Source organism: Nomascus leucogenys, unplaced genomic scaffold, assembly GCF_006542625.1.
Source record: "Nomascus leucogenys isolate Asia unplaced genomic scaffold, Asia_NLE_v1 Super-Scaffold_3019, whole genome shotgun sequence".
NCBI lineage: Eukaryota > Metazoa > Chordata > Mammalia > Primates > Hylobatidae > Nomascus > Nomascus leucogenys.
In genome coordinates this window covers 1,301,479-1,313,409 of record NW_022095789.1, presented here as the reverse complement: position 1 = coordinate 1,313,409, position 11,931 = coordinate 1,301,479, and the positions used below count along the sequence as shown (strand labels likewise).

Sequence of the window (11,931 nt, the reverse complement as noted above, 5' to 3'; positions counted from 1 at the left end):
GTCCTACTCTCCTAATGTCCTTCTCCTGCCTCCAGACATCACTTCCCAAATAAGCTACATGGGCAGTCCTCCAAAAGCGTTAATATAGAAATACATTTTTTCTTTTTTTTTTTTTTTGTTGGGACAGAATTTTCCTCTTGTCGCCCAAGCTGGAGTGTAATGGCAGATCTTGGCTCACTACAACATCCACCTCCCAGGTTCAACGGATTCTCCTGCCTCAGCCACCCTAGTAGCTGGGATTACAGGTGCCCGCCACCACGCCCGGCTAATTTTTGTAGTATTAGTAGAGACGGGATTTCACCATGTTGGCAAGGCTGGTCTCGAACTCCTGACCTCAGGTGATCCGCCTGCCTCGGCCTCCCAAAGTGCTGGGATTACAGGCATGAGCCACCACACCCGGCCAGAAATAAATTTTTCAAAAGAATCAATGCCGGAAGAAATAAGATGTAGCTAAAACATCACTATCTGGGAGGAGAGGAGCATATATATGTAGCCAAAGGGAAAGGGGGCCAAATCAGAAGGAATAGGGGCTGGGACCCAGAGCCAGGGGTACAGAGGAATCGGGAACTAAAAGGAGGTGAAGAGTTGAGACAATATAAAGAGGAAGAGGTAGCCCTGAGAGCCACAGGCGGTCTCTCGACCCACTTACCCTACAGCCAGCCGTACATGGCGTCACCCCTCTGGAGAGCCAAAAGAACCTGACTGCTGTACTCAGGTCGTTTCTCCTGTTCTTCCTCCTCGTGCTACACACGTGGAAGCCTTCGCAGTCACTGGGGGTACCTAGGACAAGGCAGTCAGCTCTAAACATTCTGAACTCCTGACACTGCTTAATTCAGCCTGACCAGGACCCCAGCAAAACCCCTGGGGTCCAGGAGGCAGCGAAAGAAGGCTAGGGGTGGCGGGGAGCCACGGACCTGGGTTCTATTCCTGCCTCTGCCACCCCATTGCCGTGTGATCTCGGGCGTCTTGCTTCAATTTCCTCCCCGAGGTCTTGAGGGATGACCGGGAGACAGATCGCTTGGGTTTGAAAGCAGGCTACACCAAAGCACTAGGATGCGGCGTTGGGCGGGTTACTTAACTCCTGGGCCTCGGTTTTCCCTTCTGCGTGGTATCATCGTAAGGGATAGTAACCGAGAAAAGCCGTGAGCTAACCCCTGGCGGATGCTAGCAAGCATCGCCGTCTCCCGTCCTCCCCAGGCACTCCCTCTCCTCCCCGCACCTGGCAGGGGGAGCGGAGGTCCCCGCGCGCCGGCCAGCGCCCCCCACCCACGCCGCCGGGTCCTGGTCGGCCTGCCGTGACAGCGGCGGTGCATTGTGGGGCTTGTAGTGCGGGACTGGGGCTGGGTGGGTGGGCGCGGCCGCAGCAGTCGCAGCGGGGCCATCTTCGGCGGGCGAGTGGGCTCGGCCTGTGCAGCCCGCACCTGCGTCCCTCGCCCGGCCCGATGGCGCCGCGGCCGCTGGGCCCCTTGGTGCTGGCGCTGGGCGGCGCCGCGGCGGTGCTGGGCTCGGTGCTCTTCATCCTCTGGAAGACCTACTTCGGCCGCGGCCGAGAGCGGCGCTGGGAACGGGGAGAGGCCTGGTGGGGCGCGGAGGCTGCTCGCCTCCCCGAGTGGGACGAGTGGGACGTGAGTGCCGGGCCGAGGCCCGCGGAAGGGCGGGCAGGCTGGGGCTGCAACTCCGCGCATGTGGCCAAGGGGTGTGACCACGGAACGGCCCTGCTAGTGCCGGGAGCTTGGGGGGTCGAGGGTTTGGCAGTCGCAGCGCAGAGGCCCCGCGCGGGTGGGCGGTCAGAGCCCGGGAACCGAGGAACGGGTGGGCGTGCTTGGGTGTGTGCGGCGCCGTAGCACCGCGCCGTCACTCCACGCCGTGGGTCTCGGGCATTCCAGCGGGGGCCAGAGTTTGGAGGGCGCGGCTCCGGAGCCTCCCGGGGCCCAGCCGGGTCGGTTCGCGCCCCTCCGGCGCCTGCGCAGTGCGCCGCGTCCCGGGGGATGTCGGGAGAAACCCCGTCCCCTCCCGCCTGCGGTCGGGACTCCGAGACCGGTGGAGAAAGCTGGGCGCGCGCGAGCGTAAGGAATTCGCCAAGGGTTTGGAATTCAGGACTCCAAAGGCAGCGTTCGTCCCACTCATCCAGACCATGCCTGCCTGTCCCAGGACGGGTGGAAGGCGAGCCTGGGCCCTCTGATGCCTTCGGTCTTCCCTCGGGAAAGGTCAGCCGGGAGGCCGCCAGCCGCAGCCTTACCTCCGCTTCCCCGCAGCCCGAGGACGAGGAGGACGAGGAGCCGGCGCTGGAGGAGCTGGAACAGCGCGAGGTGCTGGTGCTGGGGCTGGATGGCGCAGGCAAGAGCACGTTCCTGCGCGTGCTGTCGGGGAAGCCACCGCTGGAAGGCCACATCCCCACCTGGGGCTTCAACTCCGTGCGTCTGCCCACCAAGGACTTTGAGGTGGACCTGCTAGAAAGTGAGCGGACACCCTACCCCATCTCCCCATCTCCTCTACTGGACCAGTCCTGGATTCTCTGCAGGGAAGGGGGCTTCCAAAATGCATGTCTGAGCAGCACATTCCCCTCTACGAATCCTTCCCACCGCTCTCTGGGGCACAGGATTCAGTCCACGCTCTGTGCTCTGACATTTAGGGCCCTTCGTGATCGGGCCTCTCCAGTTGCACCGCCTGCCCCATCACCCTTACCAAAGTCGATAGGCCTAACACAGAGATACTAACAGCTAAGGGTTCATATGCCAAGCACTTGACAGGCATTGCTTAAGAAAACTCCCCTAAACAATTACATAAAACTAGAATCGGTCCCTACCCTCATTATCTCCAGAGGAAAATGAGTTCCAGCAGTAGTATCATGAATCCAAGGTCACCTACCTTTCTAGTCTTTTGTTTGTTTGTTTTTGAGATGGAGTCTCACTGCGACACCCAGGCTGGAGTGCAATGGCGCTGTCTCGGCTCACTGCAACCTCTTCCTCCCGGGTTCAAGTGATTCTCCAGCCTCAGCCTCCCGAGCAGCTGGGATTACAGGTGCCCGCCACCACGACCGACTAATTTTTGTATTTTTAGTAGAGACGGGGGTTTCACCATATTGGTCAGGCTAGTCTTGAACTCCTGACCTCAAGTGATCTGCCAGCTTCGACCTCCCAAAGTGCTGGGATTACAGGCGTAAGCCATCGCACCGCACCTTTCTAGTCTATTTTTTTTTTTGGAGACAGGGTCTCTGTTGCCCAGGCTGGAGTGCAGTGGGCAGTGGCACACCCTCCTCCACTATTGCCTGTCTGGCCCAAACTGGTGTCATCTTTCCTCTCAGCACCACAGCCTCCTCTTTGGTCTTCCTCCTTCCCCTTCTGTCCCTAGTGTCAGCTAGAGAAAACCCGTATCAGGTAATGTCACTCTTGCTTAAAGCCCTTGGGGGGCTCCCTACCCCATCACTATGGTCTTGGGCCCTGTGTGGCCCGCCCCAGCCAGCCTCACAGCCATCTCTTTCTCCTTCTTGCCGTGCCTCAGCACCCCAGCCTTCTTTCTGTTTCCCACACACTTCCAGCATGCTCTCCCCTCTGTCTGGAATGCTCTCCTCTGCCTCTTCCCGTGGCTGGCACCTTCTCATCATCCCACTCAGCTCACATGCCACTTCCTTGATGAGACCTACCCAGACCACCCAGTCCAGGGCCAACCCCTGTTCCACCTCAGCCACTTTCCCTTTTTTCTGTTTTCTTTCTTTCCTTTTTGAAATGCGTTGATGTCATTGCCATGTCCTTCCCAGTTAGGGAGGGAGCTCCTTGGTGCAGGGCCCCTGCTTGCCTTGCTCACCTCTGTGTCCGCAGCACCCACATCAGTGCTTGGCACCTAGAAAGCACTCAGGAAATACTTGCTGAGTGCCTGCTATGTGCCAGGCACTGTGCTGAGGGCTTTGTGGGGATCCAGAGGTAAGTGCCTCTGACTCTCACAGCTTAGAATCCTCAAGTGTCAGAAACATAGCCAGAAACACTAGGGTGCGGGGTGACCAATGGGACTGTGCAGAGGAGCAGAGAGGAACAGAAAGGTGACCCAGGCCGGGGGACTGTGTTGGCACCCATGTGTTGGTAGGATGAAGTATGACATTTCCAAGGGAAAAGAAGGAGATGGGGGAAACTGAATAGAGAATGGCTGTGTATAGGCAGGGCAGGGGGTCCTGAGTTTTCTAGACAATAGGACTCCTGGCTCCTATCACAGCCATCACTGACAGTTTTGAACCTGTAGGAGAAAGCTAGGAATTAGCAAGAGGCAAAGCAAGACAACCCAGGGGAGAGAACTGAAGACTCCCATTTACTGAGCACCTATGTGTCAGTCCTGTGAAAGGTACATTGCACATGGTACCTGTGGGTTTTACTGCAACCTGTTAGGAAAGTTCAGTGAGGAGACTGGTGCTTAAAGCTAGGGACTTGCCCCAAGAGACCCACCTATCAGAGCTAGAGCTAAATCCAGTCTGAGTAGCTGCAGAAACTGCAGTCTTTTCCTTGCCCCTGGCTGGTGGAAGCTCACCAAGCTAGAAGTAGGGTGGGGTGGGGGCTGTGGGCAGTGAGCTAGGGCCCAGGAGGCTCTGAGCTGGCCCCTGGCCTCTCCTCAGTTGGTGGCAGCCAGAACCTGCGCTTCTACTGGAAGGAGTTTGTGAACGAGGTGGATGTGCTGGTGTTTGTGGTGGACTCGGCTGACCGACTGCGGCTGCCCTGGGCCCGACAGGAGCTGCACAAGCTGCTGGACAAGGACCCTGACCTGCCTGTCGTTGTGGTGGCCAACAAGCAGGTGAGGGCTGTGGGAGGGCAGCTCAGTCCAGGGGATGTCCACTTAGAGATGCTTGGGCAGGGGCACGGAGCACTGCCTGGGCCCATGGCCTAGAGAGGGTGGCTGAGATGCCGCCCCCACTTCTTCTACCTATGCCCTGTCCTGATCCCTGCCTCTGTCTTCCTTCCTCTTTGCCTGCCTATCATCTCACACCCCGGAGAGATGAGAAAAATAATTATTAAGTGCCTCGTATATGCCAGGCATGGTGTTTTGTTTTTGTTTTTGTTTTGAGACAGTCTTGTTCTGTTGCCCACGCTGGAGTGCAATGAGTGGTGTGATCTCGGCTCACTGCAACCTCCACCTCCCGGGTTCAAGCAATTCCTGTGCCTCAGCCTTCTGAGTAGCTGGGATTACAGGTATGTGCCACCACACCTAGCCAATTTTTGTATTTTTAGTAGAGGTGGAGTTTTGCCATGTTGGCCAGGCTGGTCTTGAACTCCTGACCTCAAGTGATCCGCCCGCCTCAGCTTCCCAAAGTGCTGGAATTATAGGCATGAGTCACTATGTCTGGCCCCCAGGTGTGGTTTTGAATAACATTTCTTCTTATGTTGATCCTATAAAGTATGGGATGCTATTCCCGTTTTATCGATGAGAGAAGTTTTGTAATCTTTCCAAGGTTGTACATCTTGAGAGTAATAGAATTGGTCCAGGCGTGGTAGCTCAAACCTCTACCCCCAACACTTTGAGAGGCCGAGGAAGGTGGATCATTTGATTCCAGGAGTTCAAGACCAGCCTGGGCAACATGGCGAAACTCTGTCTCTACAAAAAAGATGCAAAAAATTAACTGGGTGTGGTGGTGCCTGCCTATAGTGCCAGCTACTTTGGAGGCTGAGGCAGAAAGATCACTTGAACCTGAGAGGTTGAGGCTGCAGTGAGCTGTGATCACACCACTGCACTCCAGCCTGGGTGACACAGCGAGACCCTATCTCAAAAAAAAAAAAGTGGAATTGGGACGTCTAATGCTAAAGCTGTACCTTTTCCACTCTGCTATGCTATGCCCTTGCAAATTCTGGCTCTGGATCAGAGAGCTGAAGCTGGTAACTAATGAAAGGTAGAACAGGTTAAATAACAGCTAACATTTATTGTGTGCTTACAGTGTGCCATACATGTGGTGAGCACCTGACAATCATGACCTCACTTCTGCCCTCCAAACACCCCGTGATAGGCCCTGCTGTTACACTCAATACCTGGAGTTGCAGCTGGCATGTGGCAAAGCCCAAACTTGAACTCAGATATTCTTCAAAGTTCCTCTTTTTTTTTTTTTTTTTTTTGAGACGGAGTCTCGCTCTGTCGCCCAGGCTGGAGTGCAGTGGCGCAATCTCGCTCACTGCAAGCTCCGCCTCCCGGGTTCACGCCATTCTCCTGCCTCAGCCTCTCCGAGTAACTGGGACTACAGGCACCCGCCACCACGCCCGGCTAATTTTTTGTATTTTTTTTTTTTAGTAGAGACGGGGTTTCACCGTGGTCTCGATCTCCTGACCTCGTGATCCGCCCGCCTCGGCCTCCCAAAGTGCTGGGATTACAAGCGTGAGCCACCGCGCCCGGCCTAAGTTCCTCCTCGTAACCAGTGTGCTGTACCTCTCTTGGGTGCCAGAGAGTCGCCTTGGGCCCAGGAACCCTCAGTATCACAGACCTTGGGTCCCATTCTCAATATCAGGTGAAACTGCCAGAGTACAGAGTCTGATCATATTTCCTGTGGCCTAAACTCAGGTGCGTCTGAGAGCTGTGGGACCTGTTTCCAAGCTGACATGGAGAGCGGCTGTATGTCTTCGACCTCAGAATCCCCAACCTATTAGGAAACATTGACAATTATTTATAAATAGGGTGACTGTATGTCCTTTTCTGTCCAAGACAGTCCCCATTTACAACTCTTGTTCTGGCACTATTAATAGTGCCCGCTCTGAGCCTCAGACTACCCCAGTTTGGACCAGGAATCACATCATATCCTATTTATAAACTAATTTATAGCAGTTTTGAACCTGTAGGAGACAACATCAAAGGTCCCAGCAGTCTCTGAATTGCTCCAGGAAGAATCATTTAAATCTTGGGCCAGGGTTGAAATTATAATGCAGCATCACCAGTCATGCTGTGTAGTGGTCCCTTGCTTTCCTCCAGCTAGTTTCTAGAGGTCTTGTCTGGAAGTGATCCTACTGTATCGTCTCTCCATGACTGAGTTTAGAAAACTTGGTTATCACACCAACCTGAGTTGGAACCTGGCTCTACCACTCATCACTGTTACCTTAGCTCAATGACTTCACCTCCCCGAGCTCATTTTCTCATCAATTAAGTGTGGACTGTGAAAATGAAATAAGCTAAGTATATAAGGGCCTATCTACAATGCTTGACACATAGAAAGTGCTCTATTTCTGGCCGGGCGTGGTGGCTCATGCCTGTAATCCCAGCACTTTGGGAGGCTGAGGCAGGTGGATCACCTGAGGTCAGGAGTTCGAGACCAGCCTGGCCAGCATGGCGAAACCCTGTCTCTACTTAAAATACAAAAATTAGGCATGATGGCTCACACCTGTAATCCCAGCTACTAGGGAGGCTGAAGCAGGAGAATCGCTTCAGGATTCCACCACAGGAGGTGGAGGTTGCAGTGAGCCAAGATCATGCCACTGCACTCCAGCTTGGGTGACAGAGCAAAACTCCGTCTCAAAACAGCGGCTAATGATGCCATGAAAAGAGGTTGGTACAAAGGAGAGCCCAGGGTGAGGGAGAGAGCATTGAGTTTAGGCCAAGGGGTCCAGAGGCTACTTCTGGGAACTTGGGGCCTGATATTCCCGCGGATAGCCTAAGAACAGTGTATTTCATGAATGACAAGGGTGTGAGTGTGTTAGGAAATGCTGCCAGCTGTGTTCTGACTTCTCTGTCTCACCCAGGACCTGAGCGAGGCCATGAGTATGGTGGAGCTGCAGCGGGAGCTGGGCCTACAGGCTATCGATAACCAGCGGGAGGTTTTCCTATTGGCAGCCAGCATTGCCCCTGCAGGACCCAGTTTTGAAGAGCCTGGCACCGTGCACATCTGGAAACTGCTCTTGGAGCTTCTCTCCTAGGCTGGAGCTCTCCTGCTCGCCACCTGCCTGTCAAGACCACAGTTGTACTGCAGCTGCTTCATTGCCAGACCGGGCCTGGGGCAAGAGCCACATGGCAGCATTTCCCTTTTCCCCTCCTTTGCCTCTCAAGAGCAGGACCTGGGCAAGGCCAAGAACCATGCAGAAGCCTTCCTGGTGAGGTGGCCGTGAAGCCGAAGCAGGGAGGCGGGTGAGACAGAGGGTGGGGAGGATAGTGTCTGGCTCATTCCAGGCTGGAATGTGGATCCAGCTTTCCCTTCTCTTACCTGTACAGTGAGATGCTCAATGGGCTCAATCCTCCACTACAGGTCCCGGTGCCTGAGGAACCAGTGTAGGTGTCAGAAATATTCCTAGAGCCTCAAGGTCTCCCAGTCTAGACTGTTCCCTCCTGGTGACGTCATGCCTTTCTCATGTGGGCAGCTTCTGAGTGGTGACACAGCAGCCTTTGTTCCCGTCCTGCATTGTCTAGCCCCAGCTCCACCTAAGTGACTTGTGGCCTTGTGCAATCTCTGCCTCTCTGACCCCAGGACCATTATTTTTAAAGGGAGGTGGTTTCCTAATTCGGAGATGCCTTTCCCAGCCATGGGAGTATGAAGTGCTAGGATGAACGGGGCCACCCTAGCAAGGAGCTTTCTGAAGACCTCCCTGCTTTTCCCTGAGCCCAGGCCTGGCCTGCCAGCCTCTCTTGACTACAGAATAACTGATATTCACCCACCAAACAGAAAAAGTGAAGGCTGGGTTTTTCCCCTCTAATCTGGAGACAAGCTGCTGCTCTTGTACTAACTGCCAGTGCCCATGTTTACATAAGTCAGGGGAAGGAAGGAGCCTGTGTCCCTGGGACGACAGTCAACTGGAGCTAGGTGTTGACCTCAGAACTGCATTTTATTTATTAATTTATGAGCGGAACAGGCCAGAGTTCTAGGCTCTGTTTCTAGGTGCTGTTATCAAAACCCCAGATGATAGTGATAGAAAATTTGGAACTTAGGAAAATAGCTGGAATCGTGAATGACAATGAGATAACGCACAGATGTCCATGGAGACAAAGTTGTAGGTTCCTCCTCCCACCTGGCTTTGAGGCTGTCGTCGATATCCTAGTACTTTACATGGATGCACATGAACTGAAACTCACCACTTGGCCCAGAATGTTGAAAGAGTGCAAGTTCCTCCTGGGCAGATAAGAAATGACTGTGGGAGAGGATTTCCCTTATGTGAATCTAGGTAAAAAGATGGAAAAAAATTGTATTATGTGATCCTAAGGACAGGGATAGCAGACCAGCCAACGGGGCGGCCTTGGGTACATCACTCAGCCTTTCCAGGCCCAGTTTTTTCCCAGTGAAAGCCAAGTTGGACTGAATTTCTGGAGTTCTCGTCAGTGCACATTCCATAGTTCTCCAGTGCTTGGCGATCAGCCCAATTTAAGGACTGGCTCTGTACTGACATTTATTATTGGTGCAGGCAAAGAGGAGCCTGTTGTCTGTTAGGGACCACTACATCAACAACCACAAATGGATTTTTTTTTTAAGAGGAGCTGTGCACCTCAATTTGCTGTCTAGTTGAGAATAGAGATTGTGTGCCTTCATTTCATTTGACGTTTACCCAGCATGCCTCAGTTCCACACCGTGACCAGTGTAAGAAGAGGGACTATGATAAAAACAGTTCAACAGGCCGCAAGGAGGGTGGGAAATTCTGAAGTCCAGAAGCGAGTGTGATCTTTGGAATAGTGGCTGCTGTGCCCTTGGGCGCCATTTAAAGAATCACTGTCCTTTAAAGTGCTGGTTCACTTTCTGCAGTAAGAAGTGATTTATGTGCTCTTATGTAAAATTTTAAGGAATGACTTGGGTTTTAGAATAGGGTTTGAAACTTTGCTGGCAGCTTTTCATTTTGTCATTGGAAGGGTAAGAGACTTTTCTCCTTTGTTCTATGAACTCCTTGTTCTTCAGTGCTTGAAGGTGTTAACAAAAAAAACCTTAGACAACTTTAACGAAGTTTAAAAAGTATGTTCTGTTTTGAGCAGAAAAAAGATTCATGAACTGGGTGGTACTTAGCACCAAAAGCAGTTCAGAATGCTCAGCCCCACAATGTGTGTAGGCTACATTTATAGCCAGAGAAACGAAAATAACTTAGATTGCCGGATTGGCTGCAGTCTGGCATTTGCCTTACCTGAACATGTTTTAGCAGCCTTCAGCCGATGATTGACTGAAGGTTTGGCTACTGTGATTGGCTAAAATTCGGCTACTTGTTAGAAGAACATACTTTTAGGTTAGGTTACGAGTTGTTTACACTTTAAGTTACAATTCACTGTGTACAGAGGCAGCTTTAGGCCAGACTTAATTCAGCTTCACAGTGTCCTCCATTTTGCTCAGCCCCTTAGTTTTGAGAGATTGACCAAAATCCCAGGCACTGACACTACCTTCTGTCACTATTTGACCTCATTATGGAACTCACAGTTTACGATGTCAAATCAGTTAGAGGATGCTTTATGTCTTCTGGTTTGTTACTCTAACCGTAATGAGACCATTTGAGGTACAAAGGATGACTGCATCGGTGTATTTAAGACTACAACACATCAGGGGGGACCTTAGGATGGCTATCAGGAGTGTAATACCAAGGAACTGGAATGCATTCCTTAATATGAGTCTCCACAAACCAAACCGATCGGAATCAAACAACTCAAGTTCAGACGATAAAAACAGTTCAACAGCATGCAAGCTCTGTTGCTCACAGCCTGTTCAGGGTATAATGGCAATTAAGGACATAGTTCACTCTGAAGTACCTGAATTGTAAAGTGTTTGATTTTTTAGTTAGCTTTTGGTAACACAAGTCATAGTGATTGGGATACCCACTAAAAGAAACATGAAGATTAGAAAACCTTGAACAGCTAAGCTTGCTGCCTACTATTCAGGATGCCCGCAAACCAACCACTAGCTGCTCCTGCAAACACATTATGTGTTCCTTTTCCCTGAGAAATACCCTTGATGTGTTTGGTGGCAGTATCTACAGAAGCGGCAGCCACCACCACCTTTTTAAGCTCTCCATAGTAGTAGAATCGGGAAAGATAAGCACAGCGTTCAGTTTTGTTCAGCACCATACACAAGCTCCTAGCTGGGCAAAGGAAATCTAAAGCTGCATGAAGTTCGATTACGTGTTTTTGTTGAACACAGATGGCCTCATCCATCCGTCCATCTGTGGCTTCTACCCGTGCGAATCTCTGTGCTACAAAATTTTTTTCAATTTAGCATTAACTTTAATTTTCATATAGCTGGCACCCCACTGCCGCCAAAAGTGAGTCCGCAGGAACCCCACTGGAACATTTGCTCAGTGGAAAGTAACTAATCATCTGTTTCAAGGTTGGTGTTCATTTTAGTCTTTGACCTCTGATTATGGGGACTTTCAGGGAAAGCTGTTCGCAAGGCGAGCGTGAATCAGGTGAAACAGCAAGATCTGAAGTCAGGACAGAGTAAGCACATTATCCACAGACCTAATATGTGCCCTCTGAAACTGGAAAGTGGGGGCCAACTGGTAGCATTTGAGCAGGGGTCACTTATGTTCCCCCATAAGTCTGCACAGCTCCTAAACAAGGTCCAGTGGGGAACTTGTTTTTATGTGGTCCCTTTATAGCATGCTGTAAGGGTGCATAACCACAGCCAGTGAGAAGGCACCCTACTGGATTTAACCCAGTGACATTATATAAGCAATCGCTTGGAGCCACATAGGTAGTCCCCAGGTCCTGAATATGTGGCTCCTGAAAGCATAGGTGCAGGCAGTATTCCTCGTGTAGGCATTACCCGGACAGGTTTTCCATATTGGCACTTATTAGTTATTAATTGAAAAGGTCAGGGTACCACTTCCAGCGAGTGTAGGGAAGCAAGCAGTAGTGGTGTTTAGAATATCAAGGTTAGCTGCCGGATGCGGTGGCTCACGCCTGTAATCCCAGCACTTTGGGAGGCCGAGGCGGGCGGATCACGAGGTCAGGAGATCGAGACCATCCTGGCTAACACGGTGAAACCCCGTCTCTACTATAAAATACAAAAAATTAGCTGCGTGT

General features: G+C 51.9%; 1 protein-coding gene across 1 annotated transcript; it reads left to right on the top strand.

Moving 5' to 3' along the window:
* The first annotated feature begins 1,383 nt into the window (after window positions 1-1,383).
* On the top strand, window positions 1,384-11,931 carry ARL10 (ADP ribosylation factor like GTPase 10). The gene is made up of 4 exons (XM_030808464.1): window positions 1,384-1,625; window positions 2,256-2,457; window positions 4,601-4,776; window positions 7,695-11,931. The coding sequence occupies exons 1-4, from the start codon at window positions 1,443-1,445 to the stop codon at window positions 7,866-7,868; spliced, it is 735 nt and encodes a 244-aa protein (XP_030664324.1). The 5' UTR covers window positions 1,384-1,442; the 3' UTR covers window positions 7,869-11,931.

What these genes read in the sequence shown, in the direction of transcription:
- ARL10 (XM_030808464.1), top strand. Translation starts at nt 1,443, where the DNA reads ATGGCGCCGCGGCCGCTGGGCCCCTTGGTGCTGGCGCTGGGCGGCGCC. An exon ending in CCGAGTGGGACGAGTGGGAC is followed by an intron (nt 1,626 to 2,255) that starts GTGAGTGCCGGG and finishes GCTTCCCCGCAG; the next exon opens with CCCGAGGACGAGGAGGACGA. An exon ending in TGAGGTGGACCTGCTAGAAA is followed by an intron (nt 2,458 to 4,600) that starts GTGAGCGGACAC and finishes GCCTCTCCTCAG; the next exon opens with TTGGTGGCAGCCAGAACCTG.